At 33.2% G+C, this 22436-nt stretch overlaps 1 protein-coding gene across 1 annotated transcript in view; it reads right to left on the minus strand.

The window, feature by feature from the left end:
* Positions 1-22436, minus strand: part of LOC111687933 (extracellular matrix-binding protein ebh-like) — a 45265-nt gene that overhangs the window by 16444 nt on the left and 6385 nt on the right. Inside the window, exon 3 of the mRNA XM_046954121.1 lies at positions 21578-21804. Within this exon, the coding sequence (XP_046810077.1) occupies positions 21578-21804 (227 nt within the window). The remainder of the gene's footprint in view (positions 1-21577; positions 21805-22436) is intronic.

Genomic DNA, 22436 nt, shown 5'->3' on the forward strand with positions numbered 1-22436 from the left:
CATCACATCCCCACTTACAAATGAGTTGAAGATCACAAGAATTTATTTTTTTTAGTTGGTCTGAAGAAAAGTCAGAAGCAATCCTTAAAGCAGTATTTTCGAGTAGAGCGCCGAGTCCAATAACAGCCTTCCGATCAGTTATTTCAATAGGAGGTGGTATAATGCTTTTCTTCTTTTCATTTATTTTGTCATATGATGGTAAAACATCCACTCCTTTTTCAGATAGCGCCTTTCTTAACGTTATGTAGTTATCACGACTTAATCCCAGCTGCAACATAAGCGCAATAGCTTCTTCCTCAGTGAACGTTGTATCAGATGATGGTGTGGGTATACTCTTTACAATTCTTTTCAGTCGTCTTGGTGATGCGGTTGGAAGAATATTTGCAATTTTTATGGCATCCAAAGGCTGTTTTTCTTTTCTTAACATTGCTTTAAAAGTGTCCGAAACTTCTTCGTTAGATAAGGTTTCTAGTGAAGTTGATAACCTTTTCCTCTTAGATTTTGAGCTCAAATCCTCATACTGCTTACAGGGAGCACCAACAGTTGATACGCAAATAGCAACTTCTACACATTCATCCAGCCAATCAGAAAATTTCGATCGAAATTTAGCAATGGAATACCGAACACTCTTCAGTTTTATATCAACTGATTTTATAAAATTTTCAATTTTACATATATCAGTTTTATCCACTTTATTTTTATGTGCAGTTTCAATATATTTCAATAAGAAGTTCACTTTATCTTGAAAAGGAGCTGAAGAGTGTTCAAATAAAATGGAGCACAAATCATTTTTTTTAGTACGATCGCCATGGTTAGAAAATTACAAATAATTACAAACAGATATAAACCTGTCTTATATATTAATTACAGGTACTTAAATTAAATTATTTTTTAAAGGGTTATGATATTCTACCTAATATGTCTAACGTATCCTTATGTAATGAATTTTTCCTCAATAGGTCACTTTAATAAGCTACCTATTAAAGTGACCTATAGGGGTAAAAATCATTACAGTTTAAAAAATAATACCTGAAAATTTTTTAATATATGTAACAAATTTAAGAGTTAACGTTATGGATGAAAATAATAGTGCTAGGTAAATTTTCTAAAAGATGTTGAGTTTTCCCTAATTAATTTGTCACTTAAAAAACATTAGGTAGGCATGTTATATATCAATGGAAAGGTAATTTTGTCTATTTTTCAAAACTGTATATAATTTTTGAAAATTAAAAAATTCGCGGAATACTTTTTTTAAAAAAATTAAAAAATGTTTTTTATTCAGTTTTTGCGAAGATAAAAATTTTTCAAATTGCAATAAAAATTTTATTTATGAATATTTTTTGATGAAATTTTACAGTTAGGTAGATTTTTTTACTCAAAATCTAAAATTAAATAAAAAGTTCGAATTTTCTTATTAGAAATCCCGGAATTCCCAAAAAAGTTTTAAAAAATCCCAAAAATGGGATTTTTTGGTTTTTTGCCTATTATATCCATACCAGGGGCGGGGTTATCGAAACCCGTTACAAAATGATTAAGAACATATTGGGTCATATAAAACAGGTCACTATAATTTGATATCGACTATGCGATTTGAGAATTTTTGCTCAAAATTGAATTTTCTATAAAAAAATAGGGTTTTTTGGATGGACCTGGTCCCCTCGGTATCAAAAATTTTTAGGTTTTGTTTCATTTATCGTATTTTATGTAAAGTCAGCTTTTCAAAAAGTATAAATTCTATATACATCTTCTTAGAAACTTTTTAGATAACTTAAAAAGAAAAAGATACTTTTTTCCCAAAAAAATGGCAAAAAATCGCCTTTTTTTAATTTTTTAAATTAAAATGCCTATAACTTTGGACTCAGTCATGATTTTTACATAATTCTTTCACTGCTTGATATATAAACTTGTTGTTAAGCGAATAAAAAAAGAAATGGCGAAAATCGGGAATATTTGGACCCGCTATTATCAAAAAACTAAAGTAAGAACGGTAAAAATTTTAAAATTTTAATTTTCAAATGCGAATATCTCCTAAACTATAAGAGATAATTTACTGCTATGACGACATTTTTTATAGTGCTCGATGAGGAGATTCTATATACGAAATTTTTTTTAAATCGGAACTCAAATGATGAAATAAGATCGTTTTAAAAATTTAACATAGCCGAGGTGTCCTAATTTGAGGACCCCCCGCCGGGCCCCTGGTTGGCCTATAAGGTCCAAATTCAAAACCTAAACTCGACAACACCTCCTTTTTGTGCATACCAAATTTCATTAAAATCGGATTAACCGTTTAGAAGTTACCGAATTATTTCCCTCTTTTTTTTTCCTATACCACTGTGCATCGCCCATTCGACGATCGTGTTCGATTTTCAATTTGCGAAAGAGATTAGTTCAAGAAAGATTCCTAATACTCTCGAGACATCCAAATTGAACAGGGAGTGGAAATAATTGAGAATTCATTTCAACATCATAGTGAAAACCTTAAGAAATGCAATATTGTTTCGAGATTTAGTTCTCAGATCTTTCTCATAGCTGTATCTTTGACGTAAATTACAATCTCAAAATCGTGTAGGCATTAGTTAAACTGATGGAAACCAATCTATTGACATAAACCAAAGAAATTTGTTTTGTAACTTAAGTCGCTATAATTAATCCAGATTTTACTTAGTCGGTTATTCGACGATCGTGTTCGATTTTCAATTTGCGAAAGAGATTAGTTCAAGAAGTATCTCACAATACTCTCGAAATATCCAAATTGGACTGGGAGTAGAAATAATTGAGTATTCATTTCAACATCACATTGGAGATGAGAGCCTTAAGAAATGCCATATTGTTTCGAGATTTAGTTCTCGGATCTTTCTCATAGCTGTATCTTTGACGTAAATTACAATCTCAAAATTGTGTAAGCATTAGGTAAACTGATGGAAACCAATCTATTGACCTAAACCAAAGAAATTTGTTTTGTAACTTAAGCCGCTATAATTAAACCAGATTTTACTTAGTCGCCTATTCGACGATCGTGTTCGATTTTCAATTTGCGAAAGAGATTAGTTCAAGAAGAATCTTACAATACTCTCGAAATATCCAAATTGGACTGGGAGTAGAAATAATTGAGAATTCATTTCAACATGACATTGGAAGTGAGAGTCTTAAGAAATGCAATATTGTTTCGAGATTTAGTTCTCGGATCTTTCTCATAGCTGTATCTATTACATAAATTCCAATTTGAAAATAGAGCATTAGGTAATTTGATGGAGACCAAGTTTTTATTAATGAAAGACAAAGAATTAATCCAGAATTTACTTAGTGGGTCATGATTCGTCATAAAATTGCAGTATTCTTTTTATATAATATTAAATATAGATTTTTTTGTCATACAAAAAAATTAAGGGGAAATGCTTATAGATAAGTTAAAAATAAAACTAAAAATCAAACAAAAATCAACAAAAAAAATGTGGGGGTTGGGTGGGTGTAGGGTTAAAAATAAATCATTTAAACAGTCAATGTTGTTGAACGTTGTCTGGCAAATCATAATGTTGACGGCAGTGATGATGGTGTTGTGGTTGGTGTTGCTGTTCGTAGTAGTAGTTGCTGTTGTTGTTGAGAAAAGAAACAAATATACATGCATATATATATCCAACCATAAACGTCACATTCGAATGCAAACAATGACAACACTATGAAAATATAAACAACATACCGATAGATAGCTTGATGGATGGATAGATGGATGAAACGTTTTAATTTTCAAAGAACACAAATTAAAACAGACACAGTCCGGCACACAGCCAAATACATTTATACACAGAAGATGTTATTGTTGATTGGAGAAAAGAATTAAATAAAACAGTACATAGTCGTCTGGCTGGGTCTTTCCTTCTTTGCATACAATGTAAGAGAAAAAATCCCAGTAGCAGTTGTACTTGGTTGGCAGTTGTATTATAACTTTTAAATATTTTTTTTTTATTTTTTTAATTTAAATTTTGAAATATATACGAGTATGTTGTCGTACATGCATAAATTCATATAAAAACTATCACACAATCATCATCATTATTATTTAGTTGTTGTTGTTTTTTATTATTTTTTGTTGTTGTTGGCTTGGCTAAAGTTAGAGCGCGCTAAGAATTTTTAATTTGAATCAATTTCCACACGCGAATATTAATAAACACTAATAAATATTGATGTTTTTTCTTGTTCTTCTTTCTTTTTGGTTGTGACTAGAAGAGGGAATTTATAATATTTAGTATTTTGTTGTATATATTCTTTTGTTGTTGTTGTTATTCCACTAATTTCGAATTTATTAAACAAAACAAAAAAATAATAATAAATAAATAAAATAACACTGTATTCTTAAGCAACGTTTAGCGCGATCACTTTGCGCGCGTACTCAATCGCTACACGTTCAAAAGTCTACTCAAATTATACAATCCAACTAAACGTAAATTTTGTATACGAATACGATTATACTATGATGATCATGTATGGCTGGATGTGGCCCACAAAACATTTAGAATAGAATTACAACAAAAACAAAAACACAAACAACTGAGAACGTCTACAAGTTAATCAGTTATTAGCGACTATATATAGCGCTATTGTAAATTGACAAATGACTATTTTGACACTGTGATTATTTTCGAGTAAATTTAATATTTCGTCATTTAGGTTTTACCTTAATTGGTGATGTTATGTATTCGCCTCAGGTATAGTTAGTATGAGAGGTACATAACTGTAACAAAGTTTCTGCAAAACAGGTATTAGTGGTGTTGGACAATAGTGGGGTAACTAGGTGTTTGCTTTATTTTTTAAATACAAATTAAAAGTTTTTAACTTTTATACTATATACTAGACTATCCCAGCATGACATGACTGGTATGACATTAGAGGCAATTGCTTACAACATTCGGTTAATAACAGGAAGTTAGGTAAGCACTTACTACGATCGTCCGTAAATAAGGAGTTACGTAAGTAGTTTTGATTCACTTAAACCGACGTAGAACTGAACTAGGTCAAAATTAGAACTGACCTAGAACTGAACTAGAACTGAAATAGAACTGAACTAGAACTGACCTAGAACTGAACTAGGTCAAAATTAGAACTGACCTAAAACTGAACTAGAACTGAACTAGAACTGAACTTTAACTGAACTAGGTCAGAATTAGAACTGGACTAGAACTGAACTAGAACTGAACTAGAACTGAACTAGAACTGAACTAGAACTGAACTTGAACTGAACGAGAACTGAACTAGAACTGAACTAGAACTGAACTAGAACTGAACTAGAACTGAACTAGAACTGAACAAGAACTGAACTAGAACTGAACTAGAACTGAACTAGAACTGAACTAGAACTGAACTAGAACTGAACTAGAACTGAACTAGAACTGAACTAGAACTGAACTAGAACTGAACTAGAACTGAACTAGAACTGAACTAGAACTGAACTAGAACTGAACTAGAACTGAACTAAAACTGAACTAGAACTGAACTAGAACTGAACTAGAACTGAACTAGAGCTGAACTAGAACTGAAATAGAACTGAACTAGAACTGAACTAGAACTGAACTAGAACTGAACTAGAACTGAACTAGAACTGAACTATAATTAAACTAGAAGTGAACTAGAACTGAACTAGAACTGAAATAGAACTAAACTTAAACTAAACTAGAACTGTACGTTATAGACTAAATACATTTAAATTTGGAAAGATTTCTTAATGAAACACTTTTGTTAAATCACAATACCCAACCACCCAAAGTAGGGAACACAATACATATGAAATGGGGAGGAATTGTATAGAGTAGTGTAAATATCAGAGAGTTAAAATAATCCCCCTTTTTTATATTACTCTCCACATCACACTATATATCTCCCTCTTCTCTCACAACCCAATGTTATTTCGGAAAATGAATTGTTTACATTAAGTACTGTTGTTCTTAAACACTATAACTGCGTTCACTGATGCCGCGCAGCTCAATTTTACAGATAAGATATTTTTTGTTCTTAATGGGATCCTAGACTAAATTAGAAAGATGCAGGGTAGTTGTATGTTGATAAAAAATGTAAACATTAAGATCGTGTATTTTCGTAGTATATACGACGATCAGCAACAACGGCGGCGCTTAATGATATTTTGTGTTGAATTTTATGAATGGAAATATGTGCCTGAGGTATGATGGGGTTAGATAGCGTATAATTAGCAAAAAAAAAAAAAAAAATAATAAAAACTGAAAAACAAGAAAAAACACAAAGCATGTCTATATGCATATATTCTAGTAGGTACGTTATAATAAGTTGTGAGCAAGAAGAGAATTAAATGAAAATTTAAAGAAAAAAAACTCTGCTAGTAAAAAACGTCGTCTGCATAAGGTGAGAAATTTTAAAAAATTTTATTGTATTTCACTGAACTAGAACTGAACTAGAGCTGAACTAGAACTGAAATAGAACTGAACTAGAACTGAACTAGAACTGAACTAGAACTGAACTAGAACTGAACTAGAACTGAACTATAATTAAACTAGAAGTGAACTAGAACTGAACTAGAACTGAAATAGAACTAAACTTAAACTAAACTAGAACTGTACGTTATAGACTAAATACATTTAAATTTGGAAAGATTTCTTAATGAAACACTTTTGTTAAATCACAATACCCAACCACCCAAAGTAGGGAACACAATACATATGAAATGGGGAGGAATTGTATAGAGTAGTGTAAATATCAGAGAGTTAAAATAATCCCCCTTTTTTATATTACTCTCCACATCACACTATATATCTCCCTCTTCTCTCACAACCCAATGTTATTTCGGAAAATGAATTGTTTACATTAAGTACTGTTGTTCTTAAACACTATAACTGCGTTCACTGATGCCGCGCAGCTCAATTTTACAGATAAGATATTTTTTGTTCTTAATGGGATCCTAGACTAAATTAGAAAGATGCAGGGTAGTTGTATGTTGATAAAAAATGTAAACATTAAGATCGTGTATTTTCGTAGTATATACGACGATCAGCAACAACGGCGGCGCTTAATGATATTTTGTGTTGAATTTTATGAATGGAAATATGTGCCTGAGGTATGATGGGGTTAGATAGCGTATAATTAGCAAAAAAAAAAAAAAAAATAATAAAAACTGAAAAACAAGAAAAAACACAAAGCATGTCTATATGCATATATTCTAGTAGGTACGTTATAATAAGTTGTGAGCAAGAAGAGAATTAAATGAAAATTTAAAGAAAAAAACTCTGCTAGTAAAAAACGTCGTCTGCATAAGGTGAGAAATTTTAAAAAATTTTATTGTATTTCTTGAATAAAAGTTTAACGGATAACGACTTTTTTAAACTGATATTTAAGGGAGTTATTGTATTCGTGAATAATTGTTATAGATGATCGTATATATAGCTTGAAATGAATTTATTAAGATCTGTTAAGTGTTTTGTCTAGATATATCGTGTAGTGATAAATTTTAAGTTAATATATTAGGTAGAAACTTTGTTTGAAGCATCAAAATAAACTATAATCGAATTGGATCTGAACTAGAACTGATTTAGAACTGAACTTGAACTGAACTAGAACTGAACTAGAACTGAACTAGAACTGAACTAGAACTGAACTAGAACTGAACTAGAACTGAACTAGAACTGAACTAGAACTGAACTAGAACTGAACTAGAACTGAACTAGAACTGAACTAGAACTGAACTAGAACTGAACTAGAACTGAACTAGAACTGAACTAGAACTGAACTAGAACTGAACTAGAACTGAACTAGAACTGGACTAGAACTGAACTAGAACTAAACTGGAACAAAACTAGAACTGGACTAGAAATGAACTAGAACTGAACTAGAAATGGACTAGAAATGAACTAAAACTAAACTAGAACTGAACTAGAACTAGAGCTGGACTAGAACTGAAAGAATTGAACTAAAACTGAAATAGAACTGAACTAGAACTGAACTAGAACTGAACTAGAACTGAACTAGAACTGAACTTGAACTGAACTAGAACTGAACTTGAACTGAACTAGAACTGAACTAGAACTGAACTAGAACTGAACTAGAACTGAACTAGAACTGAACTAGAACTGAACTAGAACGGAACTAGAACTGAACTAGAACTGGACTAGAATTCGATCGTTGAAAATAGCGAAAATTTGTCAATGAATATTACTTTGGAGCTTAAAAAGTTATCACAATAGAATTGAGAAATTCTTCCCACTCCTTCTCAGTTCTATTGCAATAATCACAATTATTATTCTAAACAACCCAAACTAATTCTTAAAAAATATTTTTTTCTATTATATCTCTAACGACGATACTTTTCACTTTAATTTAATTTAAAATTATATCAAATAAATATAAATACATACAATATTTATTTGCAACATTTTCGAAAATAATGTTCATTTAAAGAAACAGAAGCAGAACGAAAACACGAAAGTAAATTGAAATGAAAAGAAAAAAAAAACTTAAATAAATTAAAAACGAAAACATTTCCTCTTGAAAATATATATTTTTTTTCAAGTAAAATTGAAAAACAACATCTTACCGCCGCCGTCGTCGTTTCGCAAAATTAATAATGACAGGCAGACTGAAAATTGCAGACAGACAGACGAAACATCACCACCGTAAACCACAAGAATAATAAACAAATGAAAAGAAAAAACTGAAAAATAAGTCTGAAAGAAACATCATTATGCTTTAAAATCATGTGTTAAAGATTAAACGAAAAAGGGCCAATCCAACAATTCCCTATGCCAAGATTCACTTACTTACTATTTTTGAGTATAGAATTTTCTTTTACTATATTTAAACGACGATTTTCAGTTGTGTCGTATTCCTTTGATAGTTTTTGTTTTTCCATCTCCTGAAATTTTTCATGCGACACATAAATATTTCAACACAGGAGGAAAACTGTAATATGTTCGATCGCGAATACACTCTACACCATCTAGTTTAACAGAATTTTTTAGAGCAATCTACGTTTGGAGAAGAGTTTTGTTAAAATATGTTTGCAAACATAAAATATACAATTTAAACTTTAATTTTTAAAAACTAAATTCTGTTAATGTAATTTTATTATTTTTACGGCGTTACAAACATCAGAATATGCCGATGATAACTTCTTCATTTGTGATGATGTTGAAATTTAGATATTTTTCATCACTTCTTTGTGAAAAGAACGTATGTACATATGTTTCAAAGAAGGAATTCATTAAATTAAGTGGATTCAGCAATGATCTACAAAAAAAGACATGTATGGTGGAGTATCTCAGTGTTTGATAATCGCTCATAGAGTTGAGACAAATTCTCAAAAGAAAGAGACAAACAAGGATTTCTCCAGGGCAAGAGTCCTACGCCACTACAGGAAGTATAAATGAAGTTATTTACTTACAACTGCTTCATTTGGGATTTGGTAAACAGTAATATCGTTGAAATACACAACTTATTTTTTGCCTATAACATACATCTTTCACCAAAAAAATTTTATTTTAACCTGAGAAAACAACCCCCAACTCAGTCCATGCCTGTGATATCAAGTTTAAGGAAATTTATTGCTAGCCAAACTTGAAGCATAAAATGGAAACCTTGTTGGCTTCCTTGCAGGAAAATTAAACAATAAAGACTCAAGGAAATTTCCTCAAAACACCACCTACACGATGGAATGCAGGTTCTACCAGTGCAGAAATAAACAGAGATATTAACAGGAACCTTTAGAACTTAATTTTGAACAGTTTTTTTAACAGCCTTAAAACACCAGATTACCTAATGAATATCAAACTTAGAGGTCGTCAACGAACTAACTCTCCCAAGACTAGACTCAATGAACCAAGTAGTCAACGAAATAAGGAAATGTAATCATTCTCTCAATATCAGGGAATGACAATTTAACGGGTATCACAATGGGCCTCTGAGTGTACTCGTTTACTAGCGAGCAACCCGCGTAACCTAACTTAACAAACGAGTCTTCATTAGTTAAACCGCTGCTGGAGTTAGTACGAAGTCGATCGGTCTACTTGATCATGATGAATATCAGTTATTAGAATTACTACACTAAACATCGAAACGAAACCTATAGAATTTCCGAATAGGGACTCTAAATCTCAAACACTAAACATCAGAACGAGACCTACAGAGTTTCAGAAAAAGAACAATTCCCTTGAATCTGATCAAGTGTATATTTATGCTATTGTTCATGGTGCTATTGTTGTTGTAACAGATTTTCCAGAGAAAAAAAAAACTTTTTTGTGCTGAGTTGACAGCAAGAACAAGCAACTGAGAATTGGGTCGTTCCCCAGCAGAGATCCAATTGTCATAGGAACGTACTGGTGTTATTGTTTCAAAACGAAACCTATAGTTTCTGAATATGGACTCTTTAATTTCAAACACTAACTTCAGAAAGAGACCTACAGAGTTTCAGAAAAAAAACAATTCCCTTGAATCTGACCAAGTGTGTATTTAAGAGGGGTACTGTTAATGATGCTATTGTTCTTGTAACAGATTGGCTGTGTTGTTGTTATTTCCCAGGGGAAAAACTTTCTTGTGCTGAGTTGACAATCTTTGTGCGATAAAGAATTGGGTCCTTCCTGAGCAGAGATCCAATTGTCGTAGTAACATACTGATGTTGTTGTTTATATAGGAAATCTTTCAGATTCACAAACGAATGCAGTGGCTTCCAAGCATCTAGCTGTTTTGAAAACAAAGGCTTGTTTGCAATCGAATGTTCGCGAGGTGCGTAATATACTAGCCGACAGATACATGAGTAACTTCTTCAGACATCCTTACGAATTCAATGCATTCCAAGCAGAGATCTTTACAATATGTATAGGGATGTAACTGACATTAGGTAACACTGTTGTGGGGTTTGCTTTATATATTTTTGTCGACATTCAGGTTGCACTCAAGTTATCACTTTATGTCATTTGATAGAATACTGAGACTATCAAATGATTATTGTCTAGCTAGCTTCTTGGCAAGCGAAGGAACTGTCACTGGATCAAATCGTTATGGTGAATATTAGATCATAGAATTGCGACACTAGACTTTGCGGCAACACCCATAGTTTCCCAAAAGATAGATTTCGATATATTGGACCATATAGCAGACGAATACCCAAGACAGTGTTCGGATCTAGATCTAAGTGGAAAAGACATATACCATTATAGGATTTTCTATAACATCCAAGATTCCTTAAATAGTAGATGGTATTGTTTAAAAAGTCCAAACATTTTGGCCAGACTTGAAGAGTATACGAAATACGAAAAGTCGGAAATAAACGTAAGAAGTATATTGACCCCGGGCGAAAATTTTGAGAAAAAAAGTCAAAAAATCTAAAATAGTCGGAAAAACTCGAAAAAAGTAAAAAATTGTCGAAAATAGTTGAAAGGTCAAAAAATTCGAATACAGTCGAAAAACGTCGGAAATAGTCGAAAGAAGTCAAAAGTTGAATAAAGTCGAAAAGTCGATTTTTCGTTTCAACTATAAAACCCTACTCAATGGATAGAGGTAGGCAATTGATTCTGATAGGACTGGATGATACTGGAGTTGTTGATAACTATATAAGGAATTTCTTCAGACTTCATTACGAATGTGCAGCTTTTAGCGATGTGGAAAGCGACGAACCTAATACTGGACCACATTGTTGTAGTGTTTACAGTGACTATATAAGCATTTCCAACGGAAGGAACTAATACTGAATAACATCGTTTTGGTGAATATCAGATCAAAAAATTGCAATAGCAAACCAGAGACACTGCGATGTATAGAATGACGAGAACAAACAAGGCAGGGTTCGAATCTAGATCTAAATAGACCCAGGATGATCTCTTACACAATGCGAGACATTAACAGTGATTCCTTGAATAGTCGATGGTATTGTAAAGTCTAAAACTTGCCTGGGCTTAAAAGTATACGAAATACTAAATGGATTGAATAAGTCAAATAATTCGGATAGGGGGTTTAATTGGTCATTGGACAGGACTTTTGCAGGTTATTGCAAAACTAGAGGCGATTGAAAAAGTAATTTGCCATTGTGCTACAATACAAGAAGAAATAAACCTATTCCACTATCGCACCTGTTATGCTCTCCTATTAATTTAATTGATTAAAAAGCAATTAATAAATAAATTATTTTATATTTCTGAGGAAACTGTATGTATTTTAATGTATAGTTTGGAATATTTACCCAGAAGTTCTAGAGACTAATTGTGAACTAGAAGATCAGTCAAAAAAGTTAACTTTCTAATTAAGTTCATAATAAAATAACTAATAATCTCATACATGACTGGGAGCTATCAATTGTTCACTACTTCAAAGTAATACAGAGACAGTAAAATGTCAACTGGCAGCATAATAGTAGTTGACAATAAAATCTGTCCAAAAATTAAGAACACTAACACGCCAAGAACTAGCTGGTATATACAAAGAGATTTAGCCATCATTTATCCATAATGAATACTGAATACGCAAGTTCGAGTAGCAGCAGATACACAGCAAACAAACACAGGCTATTAAGAAAATGAGGAAAATGTTTTGCAAGTCAAAAAAACAACATTGAACAATAAATTAAAATGAAGTAAAAGTAAATAAAAAAAACAACTACTACAATACAACAACAAAGAAATTATAAACTAAGAAGAAAAAAAATAGCAAAATAAAAATTTCAAAAAACAACATTGGCCGCAGCATCATGATGATCAACAACAAGAACAACAATAATTCGTACAACATATTCCATTCCATTCAATGTTATTATGTTGAATTGTACGTAGTACATACATGATAAGCATTAGAGTGGTGCGTCTTTTTGTGGCATGTAAGTGTGTGTGCGTGTTCACTGTGTGTACAATAAATTTTATTTAGTTTTGTGTTAATTTACTTGTGTGATCGGCGTACGTATGGAGTAGTATGTATGGACGGCATAACCCTGAACACACAATGAAAGCTCTTCAAAGACTGAAATTAAAATGAAGCATTACATAAGAATTTTTATGTTGTTGTTTTGCTTCTCTGAATATTTGATTATTGATTATGCATGTAATAAGAAAATATTCTTTCGATTTCCTTTGTAATTTTGATCAAAGCTAATAGTAATTAAAAGTAACTAAATAAAGTTATTTCGCTATGAATGGTGGCTACACAACATCAATCTTGGTGCTAGAATGTCGGATATCTGTTAAGGAGATGGCGAAACATTCCACACTAGGACTGCACTAAATTTCGAGTCATAAACCGATATCTGGTAAAAACACTGCTGGATCTCGAGCAGTAATTGGTACATCACTAGCAAGAGACACCCTCCATATGCAAAACCTCGATCCGAAATAGACAATTCTGAATCTTAGTCATCTGTTAACGAGATGTTGGAACATTTCGTAATAGGTCGGTACTGACATCCCTTTAATTAATAGTCACCTGATTATTCCATTGTGGACTTTCTTGAAAAAAAGCTCCATCATTAACAATTTTATTGTCAATTTTATTGTCACACCGCTCTCCATATACCAAAGCTCAATTCGAAACGGGATCTTCAAACATGCTGACAACTAAGAGTTATCAATGGTGTGTACACAACATCAAATTTGGTCCTTGAATGTCAGACTCTCTGCTAAAAAAAAGTGGTACACCACTAGCAAGGGAAGAGACCAAAACTTTTGTTGGTATTCCGCTCTCCCAATATGCAAAAATTCTATTTGGAACAGTCTCTATGGCTAAGCCTACAGCGTCAGTTGATATCTTAAGGAGTTAGGGAAACATTATACAATAGGACAGCACTACATCAGCAGAGTCCCAACACAACATTGGCCGCAGCTCTGCATATGCCATACCGCTCTTCATAGGCCATAGCTCAAAACAGGCTTTCAAACATGCTGACAACTAAATGTTTCCAAATTTGATGAATCTGATGCCAAATTTTATGAATTTGATAACATTTAGTTGTCAGCATGTTTGAAGAGCCAGTTTTAAGCTTTGGTCCTTGAATCTCAGACATATCTTAAAGAGTTGGGATAATATTCTACTATAGGACTGGTAATGTCACTGTAGAACCTCTGTAAAAAGTGGTAAACCACTAGCAAGGGAGGAGACCAAAACTTTTGTTGATATTCCGTTTTCCATATGCAAAAACTCCAATTGGAACAGACCCTATGGTTACGCTGACCGCCAAGGGCTATCAATGATAACTACAAATCATAATGGTTGGTATTTGAATGTTGGACACCTCTTAACGAGATGACTGCTGAGATTTGAGCTTCAGGGTAGGGGTTTGAATCTCTTTAGAAAAGACTTCTGCAGAAGCAGAGAATGCCACCCAATCTTTGTGTCACAGACCCCCTGAACTGAATGTTGAGTCAGAAAAGTAGCTCCTTAGAAAACTCTAAATTTAACGGATTTATCTGAGGTAAACATTAATGCGTCTAAATAATTTGCATGACATTCAGAGTAATAAGGTCGAAGTGCACTTTTTTCTTTGTAATTATCGCATGGGTATCAAGATGATTAACCCATGTAGGTTTCCAGTAATATAAACACGTAGACAATCTGCACATCTTGACTATAAGACTTGGGAATCGACAGTAAATTGGTATTGAAAGTTATTTGCGGTGGTCACACCGTGCAAGAACACCTTGTTATTGCAACAGTTTCACTCCAACTAAAAGTTATTCTGTCACGAACAGACATCTGGGTGATCAAGTTGTTACTGAATTGACAATATTTGGCCGATTAAAAATCAGTTCGTTGTTAAGGGTAATTCTGTATGTTCATCAGTATAGTTAGATTGTTTAGATGTTGGTATAATTTTCCATGATCATTCGAAATATCAGAAATTCATGTTAGTATAGACCAACAATGTCATGCAAACCCAGTCCTCACAACTCGACAAAGGAAAAAGCTCTCACTAGTCGAAAGCAAAAAATCTTCCAGATGTACCGAAAGATGGCCATCATTATGATGCCATTAAAAATTACATTACTTAAAATGCAATGCCTAATAATCTGATGACTCATTCCAGTACATACCTTAACCTATTTAAGCCTACGCAACCACACTACTGAGATGACGTTGTTTCGGCAACGGCACCTTGAGATATATTTGGTAGTCCGAAACTAAACAAAATGGATCAGAGTCCTTCTTTTATGAAGTGATCTATGTGACAAAGGATGTAGGAATTTCCGAAGTCAACTGAACCCAACAATTGCCCCGACAATTAGTCGCGTAGCATGAATCAATATATCCTGTTGAGATGGCAACAGCACCGAGAAACTTTCCCTTAGCAAAAAAGGCATACTGAATCAATATATATCCAATATATGTAGACTCTCCCGATCTTTCACCAATTTTCGCATCAGTTCCATTCCCATAAAGATCACTCTGCGGAATGACAGGCAACCATTGAACGCTAACCTGACAATTCCCCAGCATATACCGGCGTCTCACTACACGACCGGTATGAAATACCAATTGGGTTCAGGAATCCAGCTTATGTTGCATTTTACACAAACCTATTCGAAGAGAGAAATTATTTAACCGATTAAGTATAGGATATTTCAGTCCTTAAACCAACTATCTCTTCCCGCGATTTTGGGTATCAAACCACAGCCACTACGTGGGTCCCAAAGGAACCTCAACCAACTGACCAATCAAGACAAGTTCTGCTGGCAACTAGCCACCCGTAGTACAGAATTATCTGATGCTCTGGTTAGACCCAAATGCCAAATCATTCAAAGGCGAAGCCGAGGATACATTTGACATCACCAGTTTATAGTCCCGGCAGACTAGAGGTATTGGTAGCTCTTCTTTACCCCGGAAATGCATTAACACCAAGGTGGAAATTTCACCAATATAATAAACGCTTATAGTTCAATTCCTGAGGAAAAAGTTAAATTGAGCCGTCAATTTAGCCGCCACCGATATTTTCTATAATAAGCCGCCGCCGCTGATCATTTTTCATCGGCTTGTATCTCTAGTAACATGACCCAGGGGGAAAGGAATGTAAATCGAATTCCCCTTTCTAATCGAGAAATGTCAAAAACAAAACCCTGATATTAATTATTTTAGTAAAAGTAAACGTTGTTGTTATAGTCCAACGGTGGACCGAAATTAAACATTAAATCCTTTAATATTTTTTATTTTATTACAAAATTAAGTGAAGTATTTTTTTTATGTAACCTAATGTCCTATTATATTTACTATTTATTTACTACATATATAAGTTTAATTCCAAAAATGTCACGGACACAATCACACGAATACACTACTAGCTCGATCTAAACGTGTCATTTGAAAACATTTCAAATATCGTAGGTGGTCGAGGCGTCATTAATTTTGTATATATTTTCTTTTTTTTTTTTTGTCGAAAAATCTATAAAACAATAATAAATATTATTCACAAATATTAATAAAACATTATTATTATCAGAAAAAAAAAATTGTTTTTCGGCAAAAATTAATATCATCATTAAAACAAAACGCACATTATAAAATTAAACAGTGAATGTTTGTTTTCTTTTTTTCTTTGCTATATGGATTAAATTTTCAGTTGTATTTTATTTTTACTATACATTTGTTATTGTTTTTTTTGTATTTTTTTATTTATGATGTTGGATCCAGTGCCAATTAGAGAAAAAAAAACATTTGTTCATACATATAGACAGACGAGTGTTCGTACATACATCAAATTATAGCAAAGAAATGAAAATTTGAAAAAAAATTATATATTCATACAAACATATATTAGATGGCGCCCACAAAAAACAAACCCCCCCTAAAAAAAGAAAAGTTTTAAAAATCTCTACAATTCTCTACTTGTATTTAGATTATTTGCGGTTGTCATATAAAAAAAAACACACAGAACTAAAGGTGGTGGCATTATAATTATAATATGACTAAATTTTCATCTATAGTACACAAACATATCTATGTAAACATCAATACAGTAATGGTTATTGAAATAGTAATAAAGACTGATAGCAATTTTCCAAAAATCTGATTAATCAGCAACCCAAGCATCTAGTATAAATTTCGATATCGAGATACATGTGTTGCTAAAAATCAGTTTCAGTTTTCGTCAATATGTTGAATTGTGAAATACTACAAAATGAACGATAGATGTCTCCCAACTATTGATGTATTTTCATTTCGCAGTGACCCCATACAAACTCGCCTAAAGATTATCACTGCTCTGAAGGAGGGGCTAAATCAGTTTTATGTTTTTTTTTCGGCAAGAAGATCGATAAAATAAATATTAAACATCCGGAATTCTTACTACCTTTTCAACCTTCTCACGCTATTCACTTTCTCCAACACTTCGATTTCTTCCGACACTTTAATCTAGTCTAACACTTCCATCAGATACTTAAGTCCCAACAGTCAAACATAATTTTCAACTCAATCACTAACAATAAAAAAATAGATTAACTGGTCTAAAGAAAGGCCAAAATCAATGGTTTCTTATGGCAGAAGCATTTGCTACTCAACCGCTCCAAACCACTCAAAGTTTGCAGCAAAACTCTAATATCACACAATCTTCTCCACAATTCTTACCACCTCTTCAACCTTCTCACTCCATCCAACTTCTACAACCCTTTCGACACTTTTATCTACACTTTCATGAAATACATCAAGTACCCTACAGTCAAACATCATTTAAATACTCAATATCTATATAGAGATAATACAATATAGAGATAATACCAATACTCCCCAATATAAGAATGATCAGACCAAGCTCGGTCATCAGTCTAGCATCAGCTTATTTTAGATACCTACGCATACTACTATGACAATCCAGTGCATCATTAGTTGCAGTTCCGTAGTATCTTTATAATTTTTCTTTTAAAGAAAATATGTGGAATTGTCTAGGCATATTCTGAATGATTAAGTTAATATGACTCTTTCAATATCGAGGATGATCGTAGAACTTTGTGATTCAATAAATACTCATACAGTTGCAATCCTTTAATCTACATTATATTCCTACGATTTTAGTCAATAAATGATCTCGCAAATAACCAAAAGAGAGCAGATACTTTGGACTTAATATTTTGATACGATGTGTCTGATATTTGAGAAGAAAATTTTGGCAGATAAAAATCGAACAAATTCGCTTTAAGTAGGTTCGATTGTATAAAAAACAGGAAATATTTTAAATTGTTTTGCCAAATTACTACTATTTTTATGACCGCAACTTTATGTGTATGTTTTTGTATGTAGCGGTGAGTTAGATAAAGTGTCCAACAATTTAGTAGATATATTGCTATACAGTAAATCGTGTCGTGTACTTGATGGCAGATGATCATGACGATGATGATCTCGATATATAAATCTACATAGATGTATGTTTACAACTCATTATGAAAGCACACACATATGGATACATACATAGATAACTATACATATGAATGTATAAGAAAGTTTATTAGGGGAATGCCAAAAATTTCAAGAGTATAATAGTAACAATCCTGTCGTGATATAAGGACATCCTATAGTCTTGGGTTGATGATTAATTTATGACTCATCGTTGCCCATAGCCAAAGACAAACCAATATCGTGATGTAAGGATATTCTATGGTCATGGGTTTATGATTCATTTATGACTCAAACTCGCAGTTTTCCATAGCCAAAGGCAATCCAAAGGAATCAAAGTATTTTTTCGAATGTTGACTGTCTACATGGCGTTAAGGATACCAATTCTTTTCGTGGAGGTGTTGCCTGAAGATATTTCAAATGTTGACCGAAAAAACATGGTGAACTACACCACCAGGTAGGACTTCAGCTTCGTCCACGACAATTGGATCTCCGGTCCTTAACGATCCGTTTCTCAATCGGCCAAAGATTGTCAACTCAGCAACAGCTGTATCAACCGGAAGTTTTTCCCCAGGGAAGCCAACCTGTTACAACAACAACTAAAGCTTCGTAATGCTGTTGTGTTGCTTTTTACCATCTGGACGTCTAAATTAGGATCGTGCACTACCCAATAATCTTAGGGGTCACATTTGATATCCTCAACTCACGCCACTAATTACCAAGGTCATGTCGAATAAACAGTTTCTAATGGGATGTCATCGTAAGAGTCATTCCAACATCACCATTTTGGATACTCATGCGAGGCATGCCAGGAATGATCTTTGCATATACGAGGGAAACATATGCAGGAGATATATGCAAGATCCACTGGATAAGTTGTCGTATACGTCAGCATTGAAAGACATTCATAGAGACGCCATAAATTCCGCGATCGAAGGATAACGCATGAACGTCATACATAGATGTCGCCTATAGCAGATACGTAAGAAAACTTGCCGCGGATAACAAGAGTAGTTGTGGCACAACTATGATCTGAATGGAGCAACAGGCTCAATGCCGTATAGATCGTGCCGACCCCAAATGTCCCGCATGTGGTCAGGGTTCTCACAATACCCATCACATACTCAATTGGTCAGTCAACCCTACTTCACTCTGTCCAATGGATTTATGTTGACTGGCTGCGTCCAGTAGCCCAGTTTTTAGGTCTGGACATTTTAGCTGTTACAACAACAACCACAGCACCGGTCTTGACAAAGACCACTATTCTACATTTCAATTCTAATCGGAATTAACTCCGTTTGGCAACTTTGGTATTCTGCATTTCAATTCAGCTCTCCGCCACATAAATAACAACTTACAAAAACGTAGGTATGATCGTAACGCAGAATACACACATTCGTAAAGCATTGAAACAAAATGGTATTGCTTCTTCTTATTTTTCTTACGATTAAATTTTTTCTTTCGATCGTTGCGTAACTGAATGCGTAAACGTAATCGAAATGCAGAATAGGGGTGAAAGTTTAAATTACTCTCAAGATTAACCGACAGGATGTTACTAGATTCGAAAGAATCTTTATCATTCTTCTTTTGAAAAGAATCTATGATGATCAGGTATCGGTTAATCATTCACTTTCCGTTCAGATATTAATAAAAAGGAAGACATTCGAACATGCTGTGGATAGCTGGTACCTTAAGAAAATGTATATCCAGCTAACTACCTTAAGTGATCCCAGTCGGAAGTTATTAAACGGATAGGTCCTATTGTTGACTGTTGTTGTAACAGTTCGACTGTGTGTCATAGTTCTGGAGAAAAAAACTTTCGGTTGCTACAGCTGTCGTTGGGTTGACAATCTTTGGCCGAGTATTACTCGGGACGTTCCGAAGCGAAGATCCAATTGTCGTGGGAATGGTGCAAAGTTTTTTTTTTCAGGAAAGAACTATCGGCTACAATTGAACTCTTAAAACAACAACGCCTTGCACTTTTAATAGTTCTCGATTGTGGATGATAATGAATTGAAGATCTGTGGCAGTTGCTTTAGGATTAGGTATGGTTGATGATAATATCTTCCAAGAGATTTTTCTTGAGTTCTTTTTACTTTCATTAATAAAGAAATAAACAATTTATTGGCATTGCCCTAATGAGAAAATCTCTCAAATATACAACAAAACTTGACTGTATATGCAAATGAAAATTTGCGTCAAATTGGCGCCATAATTATTATACTCAATTGTGTTCTAAGAAAAATTAAGAAAAACATTAGGGGTAAAAAAAAAAATGAGACAAGTCGACAAGTCGGGACAGGATCAACTTTAACATAAAACAATTTTCCAATCATAATGACACATAGTCAGACAATATGGACAAACAGCAATAATAATGTGTTTTAGTTGTAAAATCACAAATGAAAACAAAAAGAAAACAATTGCAAAAGTAAAAAGTATAAGAAAAAGTAAATAATCACGTTTATTGCGACAATGTTGACAAAATTTTGTTTTTTTATTTTTCATTTCATGATCTGTAATTATGATGATGTGTTACTGATGATTAGTTCTACAAAAAAGATTTTGGGTTTATGTGTAAACATTTTTATATATTTTTCTACATTTGCCAAAAATTAAAATGATTAAATAATGTGTATGTTATATACATATATTTCGTCTAAATGGTCGACAACAAAGTATTGAAATAGCATACAACACAAAACCAACACAATACAAATTATGGGATTTGTAAAACAAGCTAATTTCAATAAATCTTATTATGAAGTACTTTTTATCAGACCTGTCACCAAACTATATTGTCAAAAAAAAGAATCATTTCACCAAAAAAAGATAAAAAATTAGTCACTTTTTCTTTTAAAGATATATGCGCAACCGAAAATGATCATGAAGAAAAACGATGACATCTGAGAAAATCCCTTCTTTAAAAACACTTTGTACAACATGAAATCTATTTATCACAAAATGTGTTTAATTTTCAGACGAAAAGTTTCAAAATTGTGTGTGTTTTGTTATTATTGACTTATGAAATACACCATTTGTGAGTGAATTTCAGAAATATAGTTAAAGGGGAAACTGTTTTTCTTCCTAAAACTTTTCAACAAAATTATAATTATACACGAAAATATATCAATTCGTTTATCCACATTGAGGCTATAACCATCAATTGATCTCTTAACAGCAACTAGAACTAGCCGTCAAGAACTCCAAAGGTTGTTATAATATCGCAAAACCTTGACTATAGTTTAATATTTAAATTTGCACTTACCTTTTAATCTCTTCACGTTCTTTTTCCATTTTCAAAAGTATACCACGTTGTTTTTTCTTAATCGCTGCTATATGATTTATTAAACCTTTAGCTTTATAACGAGCTTTCTGCACTTCTAGCCAAGCAATTTGACCTTTAGTACGATCTAATAAAGCTTTTTCGCGCATTTTTAAAAGTGCTGTCAAATGCTGAGACTTATTGGTTTCGTTTTGTATTAGTTTATCGTACTGAAAAGAAGAAAAGAAAAGTGAATTAGGAACAAAAGGACTTAACTTAAAAAAACATTTTTTTTTAACATTCACATCGAGTGGACATCGAGGGGGCTTCAATAATGTTCACCCTGGGTCGATAACTACGGCTCTAACTGTTCTGGATATTAACCAACCAATAACAGCTTTAATCAAGAGATTACTGATTCAACGTATCATTATCTCCGAAATGGGAACAGCAAATGTCACAAAAGTGGCAAATCGCGGTACCCTACACGGTAGAGTTCTATCTTCACTTCTGTAGAACCTTGCGTTGAACCCACTTCTTATGGATCTTAGATCTATGGGATTTAGGGTAATAGCGTATGCAGACGATGTGTCTGTAGTAGTATCTGGCAAATATCTGGATACTTTATCGCAAAGGATGGAGATTGCACTCAAGACTCTCAGCACGTGGTCCTAGAATGGCGGGCATCCCTTAACGAGATGGCGAAACATTCCACAATAGGACTGTATTGGATTCCAGGACATCAACAAATTCCTGGTAATACCATCGCGGACTCTCTTGCCAAGTTAGGTTCCTCGCTGGCAAGAGAGCATATCGACCCTTTCGTTGGTACACCGCTTTCAACCTGCAAACGCTCGATACA

This window comes from Lucilia cuprina, chromosome 6 (assembly GCF_022045245.1).
Source record: "Lucilia cuprina isolate Lc7/37 chromosome 6, ASM2204524v1, whole genome shotgun sequence".
Classification (NCBI taxonomy): Eukaryota; Metazoa; Arthropoda; class Insecta; order Diptera; family Calliphoridae; genus Lucilia; species Lucilia cuprina.